This window comes from Eurosta solidaginis, chromosome 3, assembly GCF_040869045.1.
Source record: "Eurosta solidaginis isolate ZX-2024a chromosome 3, ASM4086904v1, whole genome shotgun sequence".
Classification (NCBI taxonomy): Eukaryota; Metazoa; Arthropoda; class Insecta; order Diptera; family Tephritidae; genus Eurosta; species Eurosta solidaginis.
In genome coordinates, this window is record NC_090321.1 from 57,845,287 (window position 1) to 57,870,382 (window position 25,096).

At 38.5% G+C, this 25,096-nt stretch overlaps 1 protein-coding gene across 13 annotated transcripts in view; it reads left to right on the forward strand.

Annotated features, from left to right (window-relative positions):
* The window catches only part of tei (teiresias), a 574,056-nt gene that overhangs the window by 373,494 nt on the left and 175,466 nt on the right, over positions 1 to 25,096 (forward strand). For all 13 annotated transcript variants that reach the window (XM_067771850.1, XM_067771849.1, XM_067771852.1 and 10 more), the window contains 3 exons: positions 10,022 to 10,175; positions 21,001 to 21,140; positions 24,734 to 24,863. In XM_067771850.1, coding sequence (XP_067627951.1) covers positions 10,022 to 10,175; positions 21,001 to 21,140; positions 24,734 to 24,863 — 424 coding nt within the window. The remainder of the gene's footprint in view (positions 1 to 10,021; positions 10,176 to 21,000; positions 21,141 to 24,733; positions 24,864 to 25,096) is intronic.

Genomic DNA, 25,096 nt, shown 5'->3' on the forward strand with positions numbered 1-25,096 from the left:
AACTAATTGCTACAATTATCAGTAAAGCTAATCAGTGCTTTGTTGAAACCATTTGGTTCAGTCACTGAAACTTCCGATATCTTTTGGTCCCCTTAAGTGGATTTTCTGCTCTCCTACTATCGAAAGTCGAAAAAGTTTGCTTGGTTTTCTTGCACGTTTCCCAGAAGTACGAGCTGGAAATCGGTATCTCCAGATTACTGCCTTCTCATTTCCGTCAATTTTTCTGTGCCAAGTAACCCATCTTAGCGTGATTTTTGCAAATCAGCAGCGTCCTCTTGAAGATGCTGGAGGCCCCATACTAGGTGATGATAGGGCTAAGTTCTTTGAGTAAAACAAAAAAAAAAATTGTGTCGTGCTCCTTTTAATTTCCCCTTTAAATTGGCGGAAAAGGACCCACATTTTTATGTCGACTACAAGCGGCATCTGCAAGGCAGATGAACTTTCACTAAGAAGCTTTTCATGGCAGAAAAACACTTGTAGTGTTTGCCAAATCTCTTCCGTGAGGCGTCCCCGAATAGAAAATATTTTTATAATAAAAATTTTTTTTTCAAAGTTTTTAACGTTACTTTGCCTGTGAGTTGAACCCAGAAACCTCGGTGCGGTAGGCGGAGTACGCTACCACCATATCACGGCTGGCGCCTGCTCTCAGTCTTGATTGGTTATCTGAGAAAATGCGTACCTTGTGCCCCTTTCAGCGAGTCCTCCTACAGGTTCGCATATAGCCTCTCTATACCCAGGCCTTCTGCTTGGAGGATACCAGCCGAGTCGGGATGACACACTGACAGCGACACCTTAAGTTGCTGAGAGAAATTACCATTTCGCACGCCGCAGTCCATTTTGAACCCGCCAGTATTAGGCATAATTCTGTTTTTCCTCTTTTCCCCGTCGCACCTGTAGTTCCCACTTGAAACTTGTGAGACCTGTCAAAACTTATTGCCATCGTGTGATAACCTTATGACGGGGAAGCCTTTTAAGGATACCGCTATGACTATTAGCGTTCGAGCTCCGACCGCTAGACTCACAAAGTCTTGCGTTCAAACAAGTTTCACGTTTGAGAAGGTTCGGAGGTAGTTAATTGAGAAGAACATTTATTGTGATATTTAAACAAAATCTTTGTGCATGTGTTACCACTCCAAAGACCGCTCGTTGTATTTTATCAATATTATAAATACTGTTTTGTTTGTCCCTGGCCGATCACCATAGATACTATAGACCCACATGTTTGTATGGTTATAGGAACGGCCTTATATAATCACATCATGAGTCGGGTTTGAGGCCCCAGTTTCTGCTGACGTTGCTTACACACAAGTACAAGGCTAAGTAAGCCTTTCCGACCTTTTATTCGATATTGGTTTTCCAGCTAAACTTACTGTCATCTCAACGGCCAAGTTTTCTTGGAGAGAGTGTGAGGGCAGTACCATTTGGAGAGGTAGTCGAAACTGTGATGTCTTGTTGTTGTCAGTAAATAGAGTTAGCTCCGTCTTCGCCACTTTTGGCAGCTCAAAAGTCAAGCTTTCGAAGAACTTAAAGTCGAGGGGATGCACTTGATACAACTATTAAAAGGTCGTCTGCGAATGCCTCTACCTTCATTACTTTTAGTTCGACGATCTTTAGTAGCGGTGAGAGAACTCTTTCCTGGATAGTTCCGAGGTAGGTTGTTGTAACCGAACCTCTGTTAGCTTGTATTAACCTATTTTACAGCATTGGCTGACATGGCTGTTTAAACCAGCACTGCCTAGAACGTTGGTATCCGCGCTAAATTCTGTATTATTAAAGGACATAATATATATTAAAAGGCCAAATTTTTTGTTGAGTATGTATCTCTTTGTGGTACTAATGAGAACTGCCTGTTTGTGAGAAGACTTGGCCTTAGCTATCCATTAAAGCAACCTACCTCAAAAAATTAGAGGAGGTATGCAGAATATCAATGCTTAGCACTACCGGAGCCCTGAAAACAACCCCGACAGCTGCATTGTATGCCATTCTGTACATTCCGCCTGTAGACCTTGTAGCAAAGAACATAGCGTCAGCAAATGCAACCAGGCTCGGTGCCTCGGGGCAGCTGGAGCGCCAACCATACGGCCATAGAAGTATAGCGTCATCAATCACAAGACGAACAGACTACCTGATTCCCTATCGGGTGGAAGTTTGGCGCAAGGGTGCTCAAATGGCGGACGAGGCGATACATGTGTACACAGATGGTTCCAAAGTAGTGGAAGGAGTAGGGTCTGCGGTATACTGTGCTGATCCAGAAATAAACAGATCCTGCAGGCTGCCGGATTACTGCCGCGTTTTCCAAGCGGAAATAGTAGCCATAACCAAAGCAGTAGAAACCCTGGAGGAAAATAGCCCAAGCTGCAATCGTGTTAACTTTTATATTGACAGTCAAGCAGCAATTAAGGCAATAATCTCGCAAAGCATCTAAATGCGTGTTAGAGTGTAAGCCGCCCTGGAGAGAATCGGGACAGGGAGAAGCATACATCTATATTGGGTCCCAGGGCATATGGGAATAGAAGGGAATGAAAAAGCCGATGAACTAGCTAAAAAAGGTGCATCCCTTGAAACTTGCTCCGTAGACGTCCCAATTAGACTGGGCGAATTTTAGGGAAGGCGGGAGGTGCACATGATCGACCAAGCAGGAAAGGCGTGGGTTCAAGTGCGGGTCTGTAAAGTGTCGAAGATTATGTGTAGGTCGTACAACCTTAGACTAACAAAGTTTCTTCTATCATTAAAAAGAGACGACTGTAGACTCATGACGGGTATTCTGACTGAACACTGCCTTCTGGCGTCACATGACTTTAAGTTAGGCTTGGTCAATGATAGCAGATGTAGGAAGTGCGGGCTGAAGGAGGAAAGGATCGAGCATGTTCTGTGCTCGTGTCCTGCACTTGCCAGGCTAAGACTCCAGCTATTAGGAGTGATACAGCTGTCAGATCTAGAAGCAGCAAGTTGCTTAAGTCCTAGGAAGCTTCTAGTATTTTCCAAGAGGACGGAGTTATTTTATAACATAGGTCCTGGTTTTTGATAGGGTTTTCAGTTTAGTTGTTAAAACAAACTTCTGGTAATACTAAGGACTTATTCAGAATATGTGAGGTCCTCATGGACCGGCCAGTTCAACCTAACCTATCTATTAAAATTATAGACAGTGCGGAAGATAATATATTTTTTTTAATCACTTCGGCAGAGCTATATTATCATTCTCAACTGCGAGTGAGGGTATTCACGCATACCAGAAAGGCAAATCAATAGAAAGCGTCCTTCGCGAGGTTATTGAAATACCCCCAGCGAGTTAGGGGACAAAAATCTGCGGGGGCTATTCTTATCGCTACAACAATAAGAACCAGTGAACAGTAAACTCCACAAAGAGCAAACAAAAAAAAATATGTTAACCATTTGCACTTGTTCTACGGTTGACTATCAAAAAAATCGTAATCGTTATAACTTCCGCCTACAATAAAATAACAATCAACTTACACGCATACCGACAAACTACACATATACATATGTATTAGTGCACTAAATTTTGCTCATTCAATTCTTGTTGCTCTCAGATAAAATTTATTAGTTTCGATGGTTTACCACTTCATTATTTTTCCATTAATCAAAAACATCTGATATTACTTACTTAGGTCAAAGTTGATATAAGTAAATACATATATATTAAATAAGTATATGTAAATTGCCTGTGTATTGTTGAACACTTACCAATTATTTATAAAATTTTCTCGTCTGGTAAGCTGCCACTTAGCATAGCAATGTTGTGCCACGTGCAACAAATTATACCGAACTTCTTGCCACAAATCTGTGGTAAAGACAGTCTCGTCGTCAACGCAATCGTAATTAGAATTTCAACGGAAATAATATGGCTGTATAAGTATTTCTGCTTGCTTTGCTCAAATGACAGGACAACGCCCATACTTATATGAAATTATTTTTAAAGAATATGAAGCTTTTGGTATTATTATCTCCTGCATAGATGGGCGAATATGTTAAGTGATCTAAATGGAAGCATATTCAACAAATGTTTCAAGTTTCAAATTTTTTTGTTAGATTCCATGGTAGAATTGGTTTGGTAGTTAGTTTAATAATGTATTTCGCACAATGCATAATAAAATTGTAGTATTTTACAAGAATGCCAAACTCAGCACATGTAAGCCTTAATCAGCAGGCCACAAGTTCAGTTTAATTCAAAGCCAATGAAACTTATTCCGCTCGTTTCAAGGGTTTTCAGCAAATTAAATTATAAACTGGGTATAACAACTCAAAACTTAATATATAATAATTTTTTTATTTCTTTTATTTATTAAAATTTGAGAAGAGCTTAACAACAGTTCACAAGTTAGTTTAGAGCAGGCAAACTTTATTCAGCGGAAGCAAAACTCACAATCGGAACAGAAATTTGACGATTTGGTGTAATATTACCCCTACTCAGCTCATAAATTCGCCTGTCAACAGCAAAAAAGAAGACGATTTTTTCAAATACCGAAATAAATTAAAACTTTTTTTGAGAAGATGTGCAGAAAAAAAATGAATTAAGAGAATAATATATTTGCGGCCACGGTCGTGTGATGGTAGCGCGCTCTGCCTACCACACCGTATGCCCTGGGTTAACACCCCGGGCAGAGCAACATCAAAATTTTAGAAATAAGGTTTTTCAATTAGAAGAAAATTTGTCTAAGCGGGGTTGCCCTCGGCAGTGTTTGGCAAGCGCTCCGAGTGTATTTCTGCCATGAAAAAGCTCTCAGTTAAAACTCGTCTGCCTTGCAGATGCCGTTCGGAGTCGGCATAAAACATGTAGGTCCCGTCCGACCAATTTGTAGGGAAAATCAAGAGGAGCACGATGCAAATTGGAAGAGAGCCTCGGCCCTAGATCTCTTCGGGGGTTATCACGCCTTAAATTCTTTTTTTAAATATATTATCTCTTATAAGTATATCTTAAAACACGCCCAATTCAGCACATGTAAGCCTTACTCAGAAAAAGAAAAGCTGATACAAGTTACATGCTAAGATGAATTTAAAGTCAAACAACGCTATTTGCGTTTCGAAATTTTTTCAACTTACTTAGCTCATTTATTATATAAGTGAGATCGGTTTTGATCAGCTGATTCAATCACAAGTCATTTCAAAGTTCACCATTTGCCTTGAGTGTGTCTTGTTCAATATTTTAGAAACAATATATCGCTGTATTTTAATCGCTTTATTAACATAAATTTTTAAGTAACAATTCATATCCACTGATCACTATTCAACAACATTCATTGCAGTTTTAGTAAGATTTGCTATTATTTTAGCTCAAAAAACCTAAATTCTGTTTAAATTCAGCCTATAGAACTAATTCAGCTTGACTCAGCAACACTAACATAAGATTCTGCTGCAGTCTACTCAGCGCAGTACTGGCTAATCATTCGAACTCACTCTCTCTTGAAATACTTATTCTACTTACTTGCATTAATACTTTAGCTTATTCTTAAAGTTTAAACCTATAAAACGAGTCATATTCCGCTTTAACTCAGCTCACTAGATATCGACTGTAATTACTCTCTTCATACTCTCTCCAACAAAAAATTCAAACATACATAGATATATATGTAGAAACTAACAACCACATACATACCTACTCTTACTTTATCACCACAATCAATTTTGCTTCTCACACTTGCAATAATATGTCTCACACTCACTCATACAACTCTATGCACTCCACATTCTCTACCCCCTCACATTCATTTATCATACGCCTTTGACTCAAATAGATTCGATCGTTTGTTTCGCTTCGCACATTGCTAGCTTGGGTTGCTGTGGTTGGATTTCGGTTAATTTACCTAATGAAATTTCGTTGTGGTAACTTCAGCTATTTCCAATGGCTGTTTTCATCAACAGCCTTTATAAGCAAAAACAAAAACAAAAGAAGCTATTCGAGTATAACCTTCAGCAGTAATTTGCCAATAAATTTAAAGTTGGATACATTTAAGTTTAATGATGGATCAATTTAATTGCTTACGTGTGCATTGTAATGAAAGTTTTAGTTTTTTACAGCTGAGTGAGTAATTTTCTCCGGGTAAGCTTGATAATCTAATTTATTTTGCCAATTTTCTAGTTTAATTTTCTCTTAAATAAACAAAATTGGCATTTTCATACAGATGATTAACTCTAAATAAAATATTTTGATTGATATTTTCCTTTATTCAGCGCAATTTTAAATGTGCCCTGCTTAATTCAGCACAAATTGATTTAGGACATTTTGTGAAAGATTTTGTTAAAAATTTGAAATAAAAAAGGATGTAATATGTTTTGTCGATATACTTGGCTTGAAGCGAGAGTTTTAGTTGGTTTTTGAAAATATTTTTCCTGAACTCAGCTTGAATTAATGCAATTCAGCAGTTGAAAAATGGACACAAAAAAAAATTAAAATGAATAAATGTTTAATTTTTGTTAAGCTTTGTCTTTTAATTATTGAATTTAGCGCAGTTCAGCTAACATTTTCAATATTTATTACTCAAATAAAGCGTAAACCCTTAAAAGGGTGATTGTCTAATCATGTTTTCTAAGCTCGCTTAGCAACCGACGACCACTGTGTGAGTCTCTAACCTGACATATTCTAACGTAATGAATACTTGATATGGTTATATCAATATTTACCATATTCAGTAGGCACATCTTTCATTCATATGAAGTGAATGTAACACCCATACTAAAGTATTCATATTTCTATAAAATATCAATCAATTCAGCGCATTGCAACTAGTTCAGAAATTCAGCAAACAAAATATTTCTACTTATGATTTTATCAGTCGTACTATTTTCTTTAAATTCTGCTCGGGATTCTAAATTCAGCGAGAAGAGATTGCATTCAGAAGCACTAAATTTAGGAAAATTATTATTTTTTTAATTCAGGTTAGTTTACCCCAATTCAGCGCAGCTCACCAAATTCAGCACGTGAAATTTGCGTTCAGCGCGAATACATTGCATTCAGCAGTAGCTAGTATTGTAAAAAAGTAAAATTTTTGTTGAATTCAAACGAACTTAACGTAATTCAGAGTAGTTCTCAAAGTTCTTAATATATCAGCGTAACGAATAGCTGTACTAAGTACATAACTCAATACAGTAGAAAATTACCTCTTTGAGATTTTTTTGATTGTAAATAAATTTTATTAAGTTCAGTGAATGGAAGATGATGATCTGGCTAAGCAAGTTTTTTTTATCGGAACCCGCCTATATCAGCAGAGAAAGAGGGCGCCCACTCCGCTGGAAGGACCAGGTGGAAAAAAATCCAATACACTTGGTGTTAGCAATTGGCTAACTGGCGCCAACTGGCACCCAACAAAGAAGCGACTTGCGTGACTGCCATAACCGTTCGAACGGTTTAGTGCCAATTAAGCAAGTAAGTTCAGCACATTTCAGCGCAAGTACTTTTCCTTGAGCATAACTTAAATCTGAAAAATACGCTAACTCAATAAAAACCTTGTTCAACTCAATTCAGTTCGTTTCAGTTCAGCGTTTCTATTTCATTAAAAAGAAATATATACATGTATCTTGTTTATTGTTACCTCACTAAAGAGTGCCATTTTAGTATAAAAGTAGTTCAGAGTTTCCTATTTTATATATTTACTTAATAGATTTATAAATTCCTAAAAATATGTACGCATGAACCAGCTAATCAGCGCAAGTAATATATATTCAGCCCGAAATTATCGCAACTCGTGTAAATATTGCCACATATTTGCGCTTACTGCAAAAAAATAAGCTCAAATTCATATTCTTATTTTAGCTTATAAAATTAAATCAAATAAACTATTCAGCGCAAGGTTATTTCCTGCAGCATCACTCAGACTTTCAAAGAGAGCTATTAATAGACTCTTTAAGTAATAATGGCCTTATTCAGATCGATTCAGCTCAACGTTTCTATTTTATTTAAAGAAAATCTTCGATATTTAGTTTTTAAAATAGTACAGGTTTAGCAGAAAAGGCGCTGTGGTGTTCCTTACTTTTATATTTTTCTATTTTGTAAATTTTTAGGAAAGTTCCACGCACCTTATTACTATTCATCGCAAGAAATTTATATTCAGCATACAGTTTTTTCAACGCATATGAATCATGAAACATTTTTCCGCTTACTGCAAATAATATCAGCTTATTTTAGCACTTCCAGCTCGATTGCGCGCCTTATATAGGGTCCCATATTACAGAATTTTATTTCGTAGCTTGTTCTTTCATCACCTCTGCTTTTACTTATCTTATACCTTGATTATTGACCTTATGAATAGTATTAATTCAGCGCTGATTTTTTCCATTCGAGTATAACTTTAATCAGTACAAATCACAAATTTTCAATGTTTTATCTGATTAAATGCTAATTTAGCTTATTTTAACTAGAATATTTTGAGTTTTTTTAAATATAAAAGAAAATTTAACTAATTGTTTCCTAATGATTTTTGCTGCTCAAGTATTTAAAACGCGCTTTGGTGTGCGAGATTTTTACATATGTTGCTACATAAGTTTTTAAGCCAATTCAGCGCTGCTAAAAATTACTCAGCGGTCAAATTGTATATTCAGCGTGTCTTTTGTCAATACAGAGAAAACCTATAGGATATTTTCAACAAAATGCAAAATACTTCAAAATCATTAAGCACTAAATAAAAGCTTGTTTTGCCTTTTACTAATTTATAGCTATTTTGTTGTACAAAATGTGCTTTGGTATGCCAATTTTTTTCAAACTTAAGCTAGTACATACATTTTTCCGCGAATTCAGCGGTGCTAAAAGCTATTCAGCGGTGAAAATGTGTATTCAGCATGACTTTTCTTAATACAGTTGAAAAGTATTGCATATTTTTGGGGACTTCAACTTATTTTCGCATTTCTAAAACTCAAACAGCATAATTCAGCGCACTGAATAAAAGTTAATTTGCCCTTTGATGTTTCGCAACTATCTTAGTATATAAGTTGCGGTTTGATATTACTGATTTTTACATACCTAAGCAACTAGATACATCTTTGATGAAATTCAGCGCTGCTTAAAGCTATTCAGCGCTAAAAAAGTGTCTTCAAGTGTTTTTGCTACACAGGTGAAAAGTATTGCACATTTTCAGGGACTTCAACAAATTCTAACTTATATCAAAATCATTCAGCATAATTCAGCGCAGTCTACATAAAGCCTCTTCACATTCTCCCACATTATGCAAAAGTATTTTAGTGTGATCTTCAGCTCACACATATCTCGTGTTTGGCATTCATTGTCATCTATTTGCTTTTACTTACACAAAATATAAACTGAAAAGAAAAATGATTAAATCTGTCTGCTATTAGCTACACACTTTCGCGCCTTTCGCAAAGCTTTGTTAAATTTTAATACCCGCAGCTCTTTAAGGACTTGCTTACTCCGCCACTCAAACCACACACATACTGTTATATAAAAAATGGAACATTGTTTCCCAAAAGTATTTCAATGCTTTCATTTATTTTCGTTTGGCCCCATAACCTTTTTTTTTGCACACCATTTCCCTCTCCGCTACGCACTGCACTCAGCCGGCACTATCTCACTTACTCGCACTGCGTCCTTCAATAATTTTTAAATTTTTTCGCCAAAACTTTTTCCAACATTTTTGTGTTGCATTTTTATGTGGCTTAACAGGAATTTTCCTTAAAAATGCAACAGTGGCATTTTTGTGCAATCTGTGTTGATGTCTGTGTGTGTGTAAGCGTGCAGCAACGTAAGGCATTGCAATGTTGCACTAAGTGTGAGTAGATGCGGGTGTCTGATGAGAAGAGTATGTAAATATTTCAACACCAACAAATGTAAGTGGAACGTGTGCGGTACGTGGCGAACAAAAAACAAAACAACAACAAATGACAAAGAAGCTCCAGCATATTTCATGTAACCTTTTTTACTTGCATACGAAATGCTTCTACAAACAGGTGTTTATATGTATTTGTGCGCGTATATCTTTGTTTACTCTCTAATTTTTTATTTATTCTGCGTTTCTCACATGAATTCTTTTATTTTTCTGGCTATTCTCTCTTTCAGGATAAAAACTCATACAAAATCAATAGCGGTGCTAAAACTGAGGCTCGCTTGCCAGCCGTCTATCGTGCCCACCACAATGCGCGCATACTGTGTGTAATGGAACATCCCACATTGAAGATACGCCAAAATGCATCACTGCTACTGGATGTACAATGTAAGTATTAAAGACCTGAGGCCTGAGTGGGTGTGAACATTTTTAAATAAGTAAAGTTTTGTATGCAGCATACTTTTAGGTGAAGAAAACTTTAATGGTTTTGAAGCGTGAAATGAGGTTTGTAAATTAGGGAGGCCAACCTAAACAAAGTCTCCCTGTGTAGGCGTCAAATGGCCAACAAGTCAAGAAAATCCTCCCAGACGGCTATTTATAGCCTCACAGAAAAAATTTAAAAGGCCTTAGAGTGTAAGAATATAGCCCACTGTGCTTTTACTGACATCGAGGAGACTTTGATAGTACGACACATTAAGCTACCGAACAAGCTATAATTGGCAAGAAGCCGCAAAAGGACTAAAAAACTAACTTGAGCTAGGAGGGACGAAGTAGTCAATTTTGGCCGCTAGGGCACGCTCCAAGGGGGTGTACTCTCTGCTCTCTTGTGGACCCTGGTCATAAATTACCTCTTTCAGTTACTGAATCCCAATGGATTTGACAGACAAGGTTATGCAGCTGACTTCGTAATCTGCATCACAAAGATGCACGAGATGTCCAAACTAATGGAAAAAACCCTGCTTTTCATAGATAGGTGGTATGATACCAAAAGACCGTCTATCAATCCTAACAAAACTCTTCTAATGAATTTTACGCAGAGAAGCAAATTATTCATACCAGGACTATTTCTGGGGCACATAAAGATCCATTTTTCAATAGAAGCAAAATATCTACAGGTTGTAATGGACAGAACGCTCTCGTGCGCATCTGCGTGCTACCTTGAACAAAGCTACAAGAACTTTCTTCGCCTTCACTCGACTCTATGGCAAAATATGTTTGGCTATCTCCCAAAACTGTTTACTGGATATTTAGTGCTGTTGTGAAGCCAATAACTTACTATGCGTTTTTAGTTTGTTGACCGAAGACCCCGCAAAGAATAGCAAAAGAAACTTTATCAGCTAGTTTATATTTTCGTCGCGCGTGCGATGAGACATCGCCTGTCGATGCACCTAGTGCCTTAGCGGAATGCTTCGCTTCCCTATTCTAATAGAGAAAGAGGCACGAAGGCTTGAAACTACACTTGAGCTAAAACGCGGAAACATGACAGAGCATACGAAAGTAATAAGAGAATTTAAAGGAAATCCTGTATTTCAACCGCATGCTACACCACGCTCAGAATCTCAGTGAATTTTGAGGTGTGTAGAACTGCTTGCATATTCTCACCCAAACTCAGAATTCTGGTTCACGGATGGATCAAAATTTGATTACGAGAAAACTGAAACTGGCACCTATCTGCCAAACTTTAAGAAATCAATACCAATGGTATGATGTCCCACTACTTTTCAGGCAGTTATCTATGAAATAGTAATTGTATATGAAGGGGCTTATTCTAGAGGCGTATCCTCATTATATCAGACAGCCAGCCAAGCAACATTGCGTGCGGTCTTACACAATAACTTCTAGGCCAATTGACGAAGGCATAGAAGTCCTAAATGAATTCGTATGAGACCTTATTGATCTTGGAGCCAAAAACAAGGGTTTGTTAGGATAGTTTGCTGGGCATCACGGACACTAAGGTAATGAACGTGTAGACTACCTAGCTAAGCAAGATGCTGGATGTATGGTGCAGAGCCCTTCTGTGGACCCATAAAGTGACAAATTGGGAAACCATAAGTAACTGGGAACCAAAGCTGTTCAGGCAACACTGGATAATTCCGACAACGAGATGTGCTGAAATGCTCTCTTAGTACTCGTTGCTTTTTTCCATTGATATGGAATGCGATTTGCTTGTCATGACGATCTCCTAACATAAAGCATTGGATTTTATCTTGTGCCTTTTTCAAAAAAAAATTCAAAAGTAGTTTCTGAAGAGATAATCAATACTAATTAAAACACCACTACTGCACTACAGATTTATAACTACCTGCGAGCTGGTGCTAGTCCGATGCAGAGCGAGATAGTCGGCAGTCACACTTGTACGACCGCTTAGCTTACGAGCGCTAGGTCTGAGCTGTAAAATTTTAAACTAGTTACTCAAATGCAGCGACTTGCTCAAAACCAGCTAAGAGTGAACCAGTTCGAAAGGAGTGCAAAGGGGGACAATTGCAATTTCTTTGGACATGCCAATGCTACTAAAAGTGTAAGTTAAAAGCATTGCGAGAGAACAGACTAAGAACTTGTACTGTTAATTAATGCGATTCGCAGCAGGGCTCTGAAGAGGTTTAGGCTTACTAATGAATGAACTTAAGAAAAATTAATATGATGATCTTTAAATACTAAGCAAATTACATAAAATCTTTCTCAAAAAGTATAAATACTTTTTTAAATTTAGCTAGAAGCTTACAAAAAGTTTTGTTGAAAGCTCACATACTTTGCAAAGCACATAATTAGTAATAAGCGCAAAAAACGCTTCGGCCTCTTCTTACATAAAGTTCTACCTGAAATATACCAACTTTTATCCATATGAAGTAAATATTGAATGTGGCTTAAGGCATTGACAACCTGGTATATGGCTGCGTTTGCATTACACTAATCTCACAACACTTACTTTGCGCAGAGCTTTTGCAAAGTAGCTTTTTGAAGCATAAGTCAACTTTTTGTCTTTTTTTGGTTATTTCTTGCATATTTTCAAACTTTTAATAAATACACAAACTTCAAGTGTGAGAACCTAACTTTTTCTAACACAATTTCTCACATCATCGACAACTTTCATGGGGATTTAGGAGAATGCGACGAATATTTGAAGTAAAGTCAAGCAACTCTTAAAATATCATATGGCAAAGTTATTAAACTCTCATTAGCGTGAAAACACACGCAAAAATTGTGGCACACAGCGGTGCTTTAGTTTACAAAGTATGAGAGTTTTGAGAAAATTGGAACTAGGAGGTGCGAGTTAACGAAACGGCACCGATGGTTGTTGTTACATATGAGGGCATAGGATATAGGAAGCAAACCAAGCAAATCAGTTGTAGAAATATTTTTTTCTGATGGTGTTTATGGTGGGATTTGAAAATTTCGCTTGAAACTTCGTTACCAAATTACGAGTAACAATAATGCAGCGTCACTGTAAAATTTCTCTAAACTATGCCTAAAAGCACACTACACAAAGCAGCACTACGAAAGAAGCATTTGTGAGCAAAAATAAATTGTCCACCTGCTGGCAATGACAAGACAATATCATTTCATCGAATTACAATGTGCGGTTTGCACTTCGCTGGCACGTCATAATTGTCTGATAATAAAGTAGCGAATGGTTTGATTTTAAATCACTTCTCGCAGTTTTTGTAGGCAACGGTTGCGGAAAAAAGCATCCACCGCCCTTTATCGAAGTTAAGCACGTCCAGTGTTAACTCCCCATAAGCTATCTCTCTCCTTTTTATGTTGTTGGTGTCAGTTGCCGTGCTGCCTATGAATTGTCGTTCACCCGCGCTCTATCCGCAGTCCCTTACTGCCCATCAACAGTTCAACTGATCAACTATTGCTGCCATAATACCATCCGCCCACAAATATAATCTTCGACAGCTGGCATACAAGGGGGCGTTAAGCTAAAAACAAAGCTGTGTAGCTGCACAGCTCCTCCAATCAAACCGCCAACCTCACAGAACCCTTGTTACAGGTATAAAAAATTAACGTGGTTATATGAATTCATACCCCAGATAGTCGAGGTGGTACCTAAATGCTTCTAGCTACCGTAGCATCTATGTATATCCTGCAAAGGACTAACAACCGCGATAGCACTCCCCAAATCTTGCTGCATTCAGGCCATATGCGCATTTGATACTTTTTCTTCAGTTCAGCGCACTCTATCCAATAGTTGCGCCCACTCAATGGGTGTACAAACTTGCTGTTTAAACAAAGTTGGAACAAAGAGATAAGGGTGTTAGAAACGTTAAGATGGTTGGTGTCATGGACACACACCGGGCATGCCACGGTTGATTCCGAACTAGTAAGAGTTTAATCCATTAAAGTATATAGAGGGGGATCGATTTCCTCAACTGCGACTTTAGTTGATTTGTATTGAAAAACGGGTATCACGGCAATCCCTGGCAAAGTTGTTCGAGGGCTTTTTTGTGGATGTCTCAGAGGCTCTTTTTATGATTTTTTCTCCATAAGGCTGATTTTTTAGATGCCAGATATCTTCATAGTGCTGGGACCCAGCAGAAACTGTTTTTTTCAGTATTTCATTTCCTCCTTTATGGGGAGTATGCTCGCCTCACTAAATGATGTTCCAGAGAAATAAGAAGACATCCCGTGGCAGGTCTTATCGCGCTGCTCAGACCGGCCTGCAGTTTCTACGAGCGCCTAAATCGCGGAAATTTTTGTCGCCATACAAAACGACTTCGAGGCTGCAAAAAAAGTTTCTTTCAGCATAGCTTCAACAACTGACTGCTGACCCTATTTCAATAGACATTTGCAGCCGATTTTGTGACGGCGTTGAATATTGCATCAGCGGTTTGTTGGTACTTCTCTTGGCTTATTATAGCAGATTTTTATGACCGCTGAGGAACACTTACAACATTTTTTCGAAAATTTTTTCCTTTTCTTGTGGCGGCTGTATAAAGAGCGACTGAAGATAAATCGCGAAAACATTCGCCTAAAGGAATCAAAATCGCAAAAAAATTTGCTTGTCTTTCTGTACCAAATATCAAGGTGTCAGTAAAGAGGAAGTCCAATAAGGCAGCGCTAGCTGGAAAGAGTACCAGGATACAAATTTGGTTACCATTATAACCCCAAATATAGGCAATATGCCAAGGATATTGGTGGTTCTTTGTCGAATCTTTCTAAAATATGATGAGCCTATGAGTCCGTAGTTTTACTAGAAGTTTGTTTAACAAATTGAAAAACCCTTTCAAAAACCAGAACCTATGTAGTAAAATAACTCAGTTCTCTTGGAAAATATTAGAAGCTTTATAGGACCTATGCCAGCCATATCACTCCTAATGGCTGGAGTTTAGCCTGGCAAGCGTAGGGCGTGAGCACAAAACGTGTTCGATCTTTTCCTCCTCCAACCGGCACTTTCTTCATCTGCTATCACAGACCAAGCCTTAAATAAAGTTATTTGACGCCAGGAGGCGAAAGTGTACATTCAGGATACCCGTCATGAGTATACAGTCCACTGTTTTAAATGATAGGAGATTCTCAGAATCTCACGGAACTTTGAGGTGTCCATTGTGGACAGGACCCACTGGGAAATAGGGAATCCTTATAACGACCCTGACTCAGAGGTCTTGTACACGGATGGATCGAAATTCGATGACGGAAGAACGGGAGCTGGTATCTATGGGCCAAACTTCAAAAAATCAATACGAATGGGATGTTACCCCACCATATTTCAGGCAGAAATTCATGCAATAGAGGTCTGTGGTAGAGAATATCTGCGGAGAAGCTCAACATCGAAGAGCATTTACATTATGTCGGACAGCCAGGCGGCACTACGTGCCTTGCAATCCAACATAGTTACATCTAAGCTGGTGGATGAATGCACTGAAATCCTTAATGCCCTGGGAGCCAAAAACAAGGTTTTGTTAGGATGGGTTCCCGGACATCAGGGACATGAAGGTAATGAACATGCAGATTACCTAGCAAAGCAGGGGCTACATCAGCATTCTATGGTCCAGAGCCCTTTTGTGGACTCACAAAAGCACACACCAGGGAAATTATAAGTAACTGCGAAACTAAACAATTCAGACGTCACTGGATTGATTGCCCAGGGCAAAGGCAGGCCAAACTGTTTTACTTCCGGCAACGAAAGCATTAGCCAAACTCATTAATCTAAGCAGGGAGGACCTAAGTACTCTTACTGGGTACTACACGGGACACTGCGGTCTACGATATCACCTAAGTAAATTAAATCTATCCGATACCCAAATTTGTCATCTTTGTGAGCTGGATGATGACACGCCGGTTCACATTCTCTGCGAATGCGTCGCTCTAGCTAGGCAGAGACTATCCCATCTAGGTGGTGGGACTCTTAATCCCTATGTGATATGGAGTAAATAGCCTAAAGAGGTACTTAGATACATCAAGAGCCTCCAGATACAAAATTAGGCTGAAAGGTCTTGCACAATAGATCTGCACAAAGGTCGCAGTGCTTCCAGACCAATTAATAATAATAATAAATGATAGGAGCAACTTTGTTAACCTAACTTTGTAATACCTACACAGGATCGTTCATGTGCAGCTCCCGGCTTCCCTTAATCTAGCCCAATCAAATTGGGACGTCTACGGTAAAACCTTCGCGGGATTCGCCCTTTTTAGACAGTTCATCTGCTTTCATTATCATCTATTCCCATATGCCCTGGGACCCTATATAGGGGAGAGGCATCTTTCCAGGGATTGCTTACACTCTGTCACACTTTTAGGTGCTGTACTATGTGAGATTATTGCCATAATTGCCGCTTGGCATTTTCGGATCAGCGCAGTATACCCATTAGGGTACCCAGTAGGGTACTCCTTCTATTACTTTGGAACCAACAGTGAACCCATTTATCGCCTTATCCGCCATTTGTGCACACTTGCCGCAACCATTCACCTCTATTGTGGGTCTAAGAGCCCCTTCAAAGCGCAGATACGGAATCAAATAGTCCGTTCATCCTGTAATTGATGACGCTGTACTCCTATGACCGTATGGTCAGCGCAGTTGTTAACGCTATGTTCTTTGCCACCAGATCTACAGTAGGAATGTGCAGAATCGCATACAGTAATACTTAGCATTGATAGCCTGCATATCCCACCGAATTTTTTTGAGGTAGTGACTTGACTCCGCGGAGTTTTTCTCTCAGCTTTTCCTCTATTTGCATCGTTCTAGTTTTTCATATTTACTAGAAATTGGCGAACACCACATTGGTCACCACATTTTATGCTGCCTCCGAACTGCGTAGGAGAAGCTTCTCCCGACATGAATACTCTCGAAGTGTTTGCTAAACAACTACAAAGGCGAACCTCCTATTTATATTTTTACTAAAGAATTTGAAGAAGAAAAAGGCTTTAGTAAAATGAGATTTCAGCTCGCTTTAGAACAATACTCATTTCATAATATTCATAAAATACACCAATTCGTAATTTCGAAATCAGACCAATTTCATTACATTTCATTACTCGTCCACTTAACTGATTCTTTACTTTTATTTCACGCCAAAAACTATGCTACAATTTCCACACCTACAAAATGCGTCTGTAACACTGAGATTCAACTGAGTAAACGCTCTTTGAAATGTTTTCCTCTTGAGTGGTAAAAAAAGAAGTTACAACTTTTTGGTGGGCGGATAAAAGACTAGCAAAAAAACACCAACACTGATATACATACATCAGAGCTCCCGGAGAACTTTCAACCAATAACTGACTGGACACTGCCTTCTGGTGTCACATGCCTTTAAATTAGGCCTGGACAGTGATAGCAGATGTAGGAAGTGCGGGTTGGAGGAAAAAACGATCAAGCACGCTCTATGCTCGTGCCCCGCGCTTGCCAGGATAAGACTCCAGGTATTAGGAGTGAAACAGATATCAGATCTAAAAGCGGAAAATGGCTTTAGTCCTATAAAGCTTCTAGCATTTAACAAGAGGACGGAGTTATTTTATAACATAGGTCCTGATAGGGTTTTTTCAGTTTGGTCGATCAAAAAAACTTCAGGCAACAATACGAACTCATTCAGTATATGTGAGGTCTTCATGGACCGCCCAGTTGAACCTAACCTATGAACAGAGAAACGTTTGTATTTTCCAGGAAATCCACTTCGTACAAATCATCAGGTCGACCTTATGACGAGCAAGATAAGGAAAAATTTTATTTAGGAGAGAAATAAATACATCTCGTAAATAAAAAGCGACTTATTATCGACAAGCTATATATTTTTTATTGAAAAATATTATTAATTATTTATCGAAATGATATCAAAAGTTATCAATTAGTTGTCGAAAAGTTATCGCTTTGGTATGAAAGAATTAACGATTGAATACTTATCGAAAAGTTATCGAAAAGATACCAGAAATTATGTATTAGTTATCAAAAGTTTGTCGATATTTTATTGATTAATTATCGAAAAGCTTTAAACAATTTGTTACTTATCGAAAAGTTATCGAAACGATATCAGAAGTTATGTATTACTTATAAAAAAGTTATCACTATTTTATTGATTATTTATCGAAAATTTATCGATATTAAATCAAAAAAGCATAAAAAATTTATCGATTCCTTTCGAAAAAGTTATCGAAAATTTATCAATTTTTGCCAATTTGTTTTCGACGACATATATTTTCTGAAAATTTTTCTGTGTGAGAAACGTTTCCAAATTCTTCGTTATCTCTTATTTTGGAGCGCTGGTATATACATATGTATGGATACTTACACATACAAATCTGCCATCGGCAACACAACTGCCAACCTTTACATATACACACACACACACACACACACACACACAATTTGCCAAAACATTTGTAAACCTATAGTTTGAGAACACAAAACTTTAGTGTTTTCGGTGTTGATTTTTGTTGTCATTTAACTTTCTGATTTTTGTTGCGCAATTGTAGTTGTATTTTATTTATTTTTGCTATGTTCGCTTAATATGCGCCGCATTTACATTTACTTTAATTATAAAAGTTTTTCAGCAGAGCAGCAAATAGTTAAGGGAACGTGTGCATGTATTTGTATGTTTTTGCGTGTTTATGTGTGTCTTTTTGTGTGTATGTGTGCATAGCAGCGACAATAATAATAATAAAGTTTTTAATTAAAAAGAGACAAAATACTATAGAAACGAAATATAAATGAAAATACCAATGTGTATGTATATGTTACTGTATCTATATATGCAAATTAAAACAAAATCTCCATACCCTCCTGTACCGGAGAGGTATTGAACCCAACCACGGCCTAAGCAATTGTTTCTGCTGCATATGCCAGGAAATAATCTACCTCAGGCTGCCAAACTTCTCTTAGTGTGTCACGTGGAAAGGATCGTTGCATCGTTTGGAATTTCTGGGCAATATCCCAGCATTTGTCTCCTCCGAAAACTGGGCAAAACTTGTTTGGCTCCCTACTGTTAGCATCCACGGACGCCCTTGGTATACGCTTAAGCGTACCTCTGCCACATACTAGCAGCAATGCTGCTCACCACGACACATTCACTGTCCGCTATTACCCGCGCCTCAAGCTCACGTGGTGACCCAACCCAACACTATAATCTATGTAGCACGTAGCAGCAACCCTTGCGTCCGTCTCGCGCCTCCCTTCGGATACACACACTCTCATGCGAAAGAGTCATCAACTCCTGCTCCCGAACACAATGTGTTCTCCGTTTGCCAGCTAAGCATATTTATGATTGCGGCATCAGTGCAATGCAGCTCATGCCTTGGCCACTTACACCTTCATAGATGCTCGGGCCTTAGCTGAGGCCATTCTCCGACGGGAGCATTCATTGCACCGTGCTACCAAACACAAGTACCAACTCATCAACACCAGGTACACCAGCGTCGGTCGGACAGCATGAATAACAATGCCTAAATCCAATAACGTGTGTTCATACATCTCTAACCCCCAGAGTGACGACTGCGCCCCCTCCCCCTTCAGCAGCTCTAGAGAATTCTGGAATTAAATTGCAATGAATTATCCGGAACGATCGCAGTTAAACAGGATAACCGATTATTTGAATACAAATAACAGAGCTTACAGCCAGATCGGAGTTTGGCACTTGTGTTGGCTAGACTATCCGTAGGAAAGATCGCGTAAGAAGTGATAGTGCAGACATCGCTCGTATCACCTATCACATGGAGTAACACAGTTTATTTCAATCCAACATCACCTTAGCGACAAAACTTTAAAGAGTCAAGTCATTACTATCCGACGAGGTTATATTTACCTAAAATAATTGGCCAAGAGGATAAACTGCCTGTTATCAGTGCGCTATTTATTGGCGAAAACCGTCTTCTTCTTGGCGATTTTAACGCACATCACGATCTAAAATTAGAAAATTTAAGGCTCATGATGGGCATACAAACTGGACACTGCCTTCTGGCGGCACATGCTTATAATTACGCCTCGTAAGTATGTAGCAGCAGATGTTAGAATTGCGAATTGCAGGTAGAAACGGTTGAGCGCATTCTGTGTTCGTGTCCTACGCACGCCAGATCAAGGCAGCTACAAATAGAAGCGGCAGAAATGCCAGGTTTTGGGGCAGCTATTAAGCTAGGTCCTAGAAAACTTTAAGTATTCGCCAAGGGACCGGAGTTATTTTATAACATAAGCCATATACTTCGTTGGGGTTTTTGCGTTTAATCGTCATACAAATTCTGCTGACACTTTAGATACATTCAGTATATGTGAGGTCTTTATTCACCGACAAGTTCAACCTATCCTAACCTTTCATAAAGCTACCCAAATTTTGAGTTGTGAATGTTTTTGGTTTAGTGTGCTATATGTCTGCAAATACATACATATATACAAATTTCTGTGATAACACCTTTCAAAAGTATGAGTAAATGTTTAATAATCACAACGCTGCTTCTTGCTGTTGGGAATTGTTCATAATTACGCCAAACAGCCTTCATGCGCCTAATTGTATGCTACACACTACACAAAATGTTAATTGAGATTTTCACTTGCGACAATTTCTAGTTTAACTTTTACGCTTTGTTGCGTGTGTGTGTGTGTAATTTAGTTATTTAAATTTAGCAACTCAATCTTCTGAGACAATTAACTTTATACACGTATGTAAATGTACAACAACGTCTATATACATATATATAAACTTGGATGTATATTAATACACATATATGCTACATTTGCACATCTCGTACACATATATGTATGTGTATGTAAACTTCCTTTTCTGTTTTCCAGACACGCCTTCATTTGCCATCTCACGCACGCCTGGTTTTGGTTATCCTCTACGCGAAGGCATTGAAGTTTCACTAAAATGCGATGTTGACTCAAATCCGCCAAGTACGCCACGTTGGCAAAAGGATGATGGTGATACGCCGGTAAGTAGGCAATGCATTTGCATAAATTTGTGAAAAGTAATGAGCTAAGTACAATTGCTAAAAAAAAGTTAAGTCTTTGCTTATCAAAGTGGGAAGTAATGGCGCTAACAATTCTGCTGTGTGAAGGAAAAAAAATATTTTATATAAATGTATCTAAAAATATCTCCTTATCCGTGATGGAAACGAGGCCTCAGGTCCAGTTAGATAAATTTCGGAGGACCAACCTGTGCAGCAACTCATTGTCGTCTATATCAGAAAGCGCTTTCTGCGCTCCCATCTTACTATGTAGATGGTGTTCAGACTTCGAAAGGACACATTCCGTAGCACTTTTGAGCACAAGGTTTTGCAAACCTCCAACTTTAGTTATTGCGTAGATCGGCAGTGCATAGTGGCGACGCGCAGCACAAGATCGAACGTCAAAATCAAGCGTAATAGGCGTGTGAGGTTTGGTAGCATTATGCCATCAAAGTAGCGCTCATCCATAGAACGACCCGGGTCATTTGCAAGGCTAGGGCAGTCGACTGCATACGAATCTTTTGTGACACCTTCCCTGAGATATGTATTGATTTAAGCCATAAAATCGAAAGTATAAGGGCTCAAAACAGATTAAAAAAAACTAAGGACCAAGAGCTCTTGTTTTGGTCTGGATTTCTAGCGCCGAAAAGGGGAGTGAGAGACGAAACTGGTGTCCAGTTCACACTAGGGAGATTGTAGCTGCCAAAATAAGCCGTATGTATTGAAAGGACCAATTGGCGTGGGCAACAGTGGGCATTTTGTGTGGTTTGCTGGCTAGCACGGCTGTTAGTAACTGAGATTGTGCCACGGGGCTCGCAAATATCGATTGAAGTTGAAAAAAAAATAGCTTGGACGCCAGTGTTGTCGGTTAGCCCAGAGCAACCAGTTCCATGCAAACATCCTCTTAAATGTATTTTTTTCGCCAAATGCATCAGTACCAGTATATTGGGCGATGATTTTGCTCAACACTTCCCTGGATTTAGAGAATGCCGAGCAGTCCCGCTGCCAGCAGCTGCTTCGATTTCTACGTTTCTAAGCGAAAAGAGACAAATAAAATGGGGCTTTTTTGAAATGTTTCTAACTGAACAAACAACCAAAACCTTTAAAAGTGGGTTCTTTCTTTCTTGGGACAATTGACAAATTTTAACTCATTCAATATTTTCTGTAATAACTGAAGGAACAGTAAACGTAAATAGAGCGAGGCATCAAAATTGTGCAATCGCAACAGACTGTCCACCCGACAGAATGCAGGCACAGTGGGAGCATATCTATAAAGCACTTCATAACGCCGCCGATGAAAAACTTGGCGACCGCGAAAGATCAACATAAAAAGGACACTGTTAAAAGAATACGCAACATAAGAGTGTGTGAACGCTACCGTGGAGAAAATGTATCCCTGTTTCCACTTCACAGGGATGATGAACCCAATCCCGCAATCGAATAAGATGGAATTATTTTTACCATCGACCAGATTTTCACTATGTGCTTAATGTCAACAGAAACCCACAAAAAACGGAGTGGCATCATCGATTTTACAGCCGCTTTCGACGGCAGGAAAAGAAGCATACTATATGCCATATGCATCAAAACTAGCAACAACATCAGCACTGAAATCCAGCAAAGAATCAATCTTGCCAATAAATGCTACTTTGGACTAGGTAGGCAATTGAAAAGTAAAGTCCTCTCTCGGCGAACGAATATCATACTCTACAAGTCACATATCGTACCCGTCCTGCTATATGGGACAGAAGCATGGACCATGACAACAACAGATGAAGCGGCTTTCGGAGTGTTCGAGAGAAAAGTTCTTCGAAAGATTTATGGACCTCTATGCGTTGGCGATGGCGAATACCGAAGAAGATTTAATGATGAGATGTACGAGCTATACGCAGACATCAACATAGTCCAGCTAATTAAAACGCAGCGGCTGCGCTGGCTAGGCCATGTTATGCGAATGAAAGATGATGCTCCGGCCAAGAAAGTGCTTCTATCGGAACCCGCCTATGGAAGCAGAGGTAGAGGGCGGCCCCCACTCCGTTGGAAGGACCAGGTGGAAAACGATTTAAAGCGAAGGAGCGACTGGCGCGCCTTGTTGGACGGCCATAACCGTTTAGACGATTAAGCACCAATTAAGTAAGTAAGTAATATGCCAAAATGTTTGCATTTGGCTTTCCCGCAAAACTTATATAGCAGTACAAAATGACGTTGACCAAATCCATAAGCTCAGTCAGAATTGGGAAGGACTTCTCCGAGCCATTCGAAACTAACTCAGGCTTAGGATAAATTGATCCTCTATCGCGAGATGTTGATGATGGTGGCGAAAATGTACTAGCTGTGGAATTTAACCACACTGAGACAATGCTCTATAAAAGCGGATAATTACTGGCGTATATTAATGACATTGATATCATCGACCTAAACTAAAGATTTAATGATGACCTGCACAAACGATATGCAATCATCACCATAGCCCAGCGAATAAATACAATACGTGCGCTAGCTAGATCATGTCATGCGAATGAAAGATGATGCTCCGGCTATTTTTATTGGAGCCCGCATATGTAAGCAGAGGAAGAGTTCGGCCGCCACTCCGCTTGAAGGAGCAAGTGGAAAATGATTTAAATTCCTTCGGTGTGACCGATGGGCGCCAGGCAACCCAACAAAGTAGCGAATGGAGCGTCTTGTTAGACAGCTATTACCGTTTAAAGAGTAAGCGCTTCTTAAATAAGTTAGAGACTGATGTCGGCAAAAATTTATTCCTACACCTTTTAGGGCGTACCTGATATATACTACTAACTGCCACCTTGATACCAAAATTCATGCTATTTTCGAGACACATATTTACGTATGTGTTGATATCCATACATTAGTATGCAGTTGGTTTGAATACTTTATGGTAAAGTTGAGTAACATGAAATTTCTGTCCCAAACGTGTAAAAAAAAATTACGAAAGAAATTCCGCCGACAACCAAAAACCTTTTGTTGTCACTTGTCATTTGGCTTCTGCATTGTTGTTGTCATTTTCCTTAGTTGATTGCGTAGTTATAGTCCTGTTTGTTGGTGGTAACTTTGTTATTCATGCTTTAACAAATTTCAGTTTTGGCTATTCAAAGTTCTTGTTTTAGTTACTAAGTGTATTTGTGTTAGAGTTTTAATATAACATTGTGGTTTTAAAATTTTTAAAAATACACTGGATTTGATAATTTTGAGATTATTAATTTTAGTGGAAGAATATTAAGGAATAAAAAACATAAAAAATATTTTCCTTCACAAAATAGTTAAACTCAGATTACATATTAAAAGTCATCTACTGAAATGAAGATAGGATTAAGTACACTGCTTATTGGTAAACGTAATACATCAGCAAATTGTTGAATAATTCTTTAAGTCAGAGTTTGCTTTTATGCGTGAAATCTGTACTCTTGATGTTAGATTGACATTTTCTGGCAATCTAGTTTTTGGAGTAGCGTTTTCGGTTTTAGATATATTTAGAAAAGCTTTATTCTGTATTTTTTAAGCTAATTTTAATCAACACAAATATATAAATTATAAATCTTATTTTTCCTTTACACTTTAAGGTTCCGCAAACTGGTGATGGTTTCTTAAATTTTACATCAATACGACACGAACATTCTGGATGGTATAAGTGCACGTCACGACATTTAAATTTTCAATACTCATCAATTGGCTATTACTTGAGTGTGAGATGTAAGTAGATGAAAAACTTAAATTTATAAAACAGTTTTTTTGTTTGTTCGCTGTGAACCAAACGTTCTAACATGAAAAATTTACCACTTTGAATTAAACTCTCAAATTATTACTTTGGCCCTACGCCAAAAAAGAAGTTCATTTTTTTTTACCATAACCAAAAAAACTTAAAACAAATGACCAAAAAAGCGGTTTTTTGTTTGTTCGCTGTGAACTAAACATTCAAGCATGAA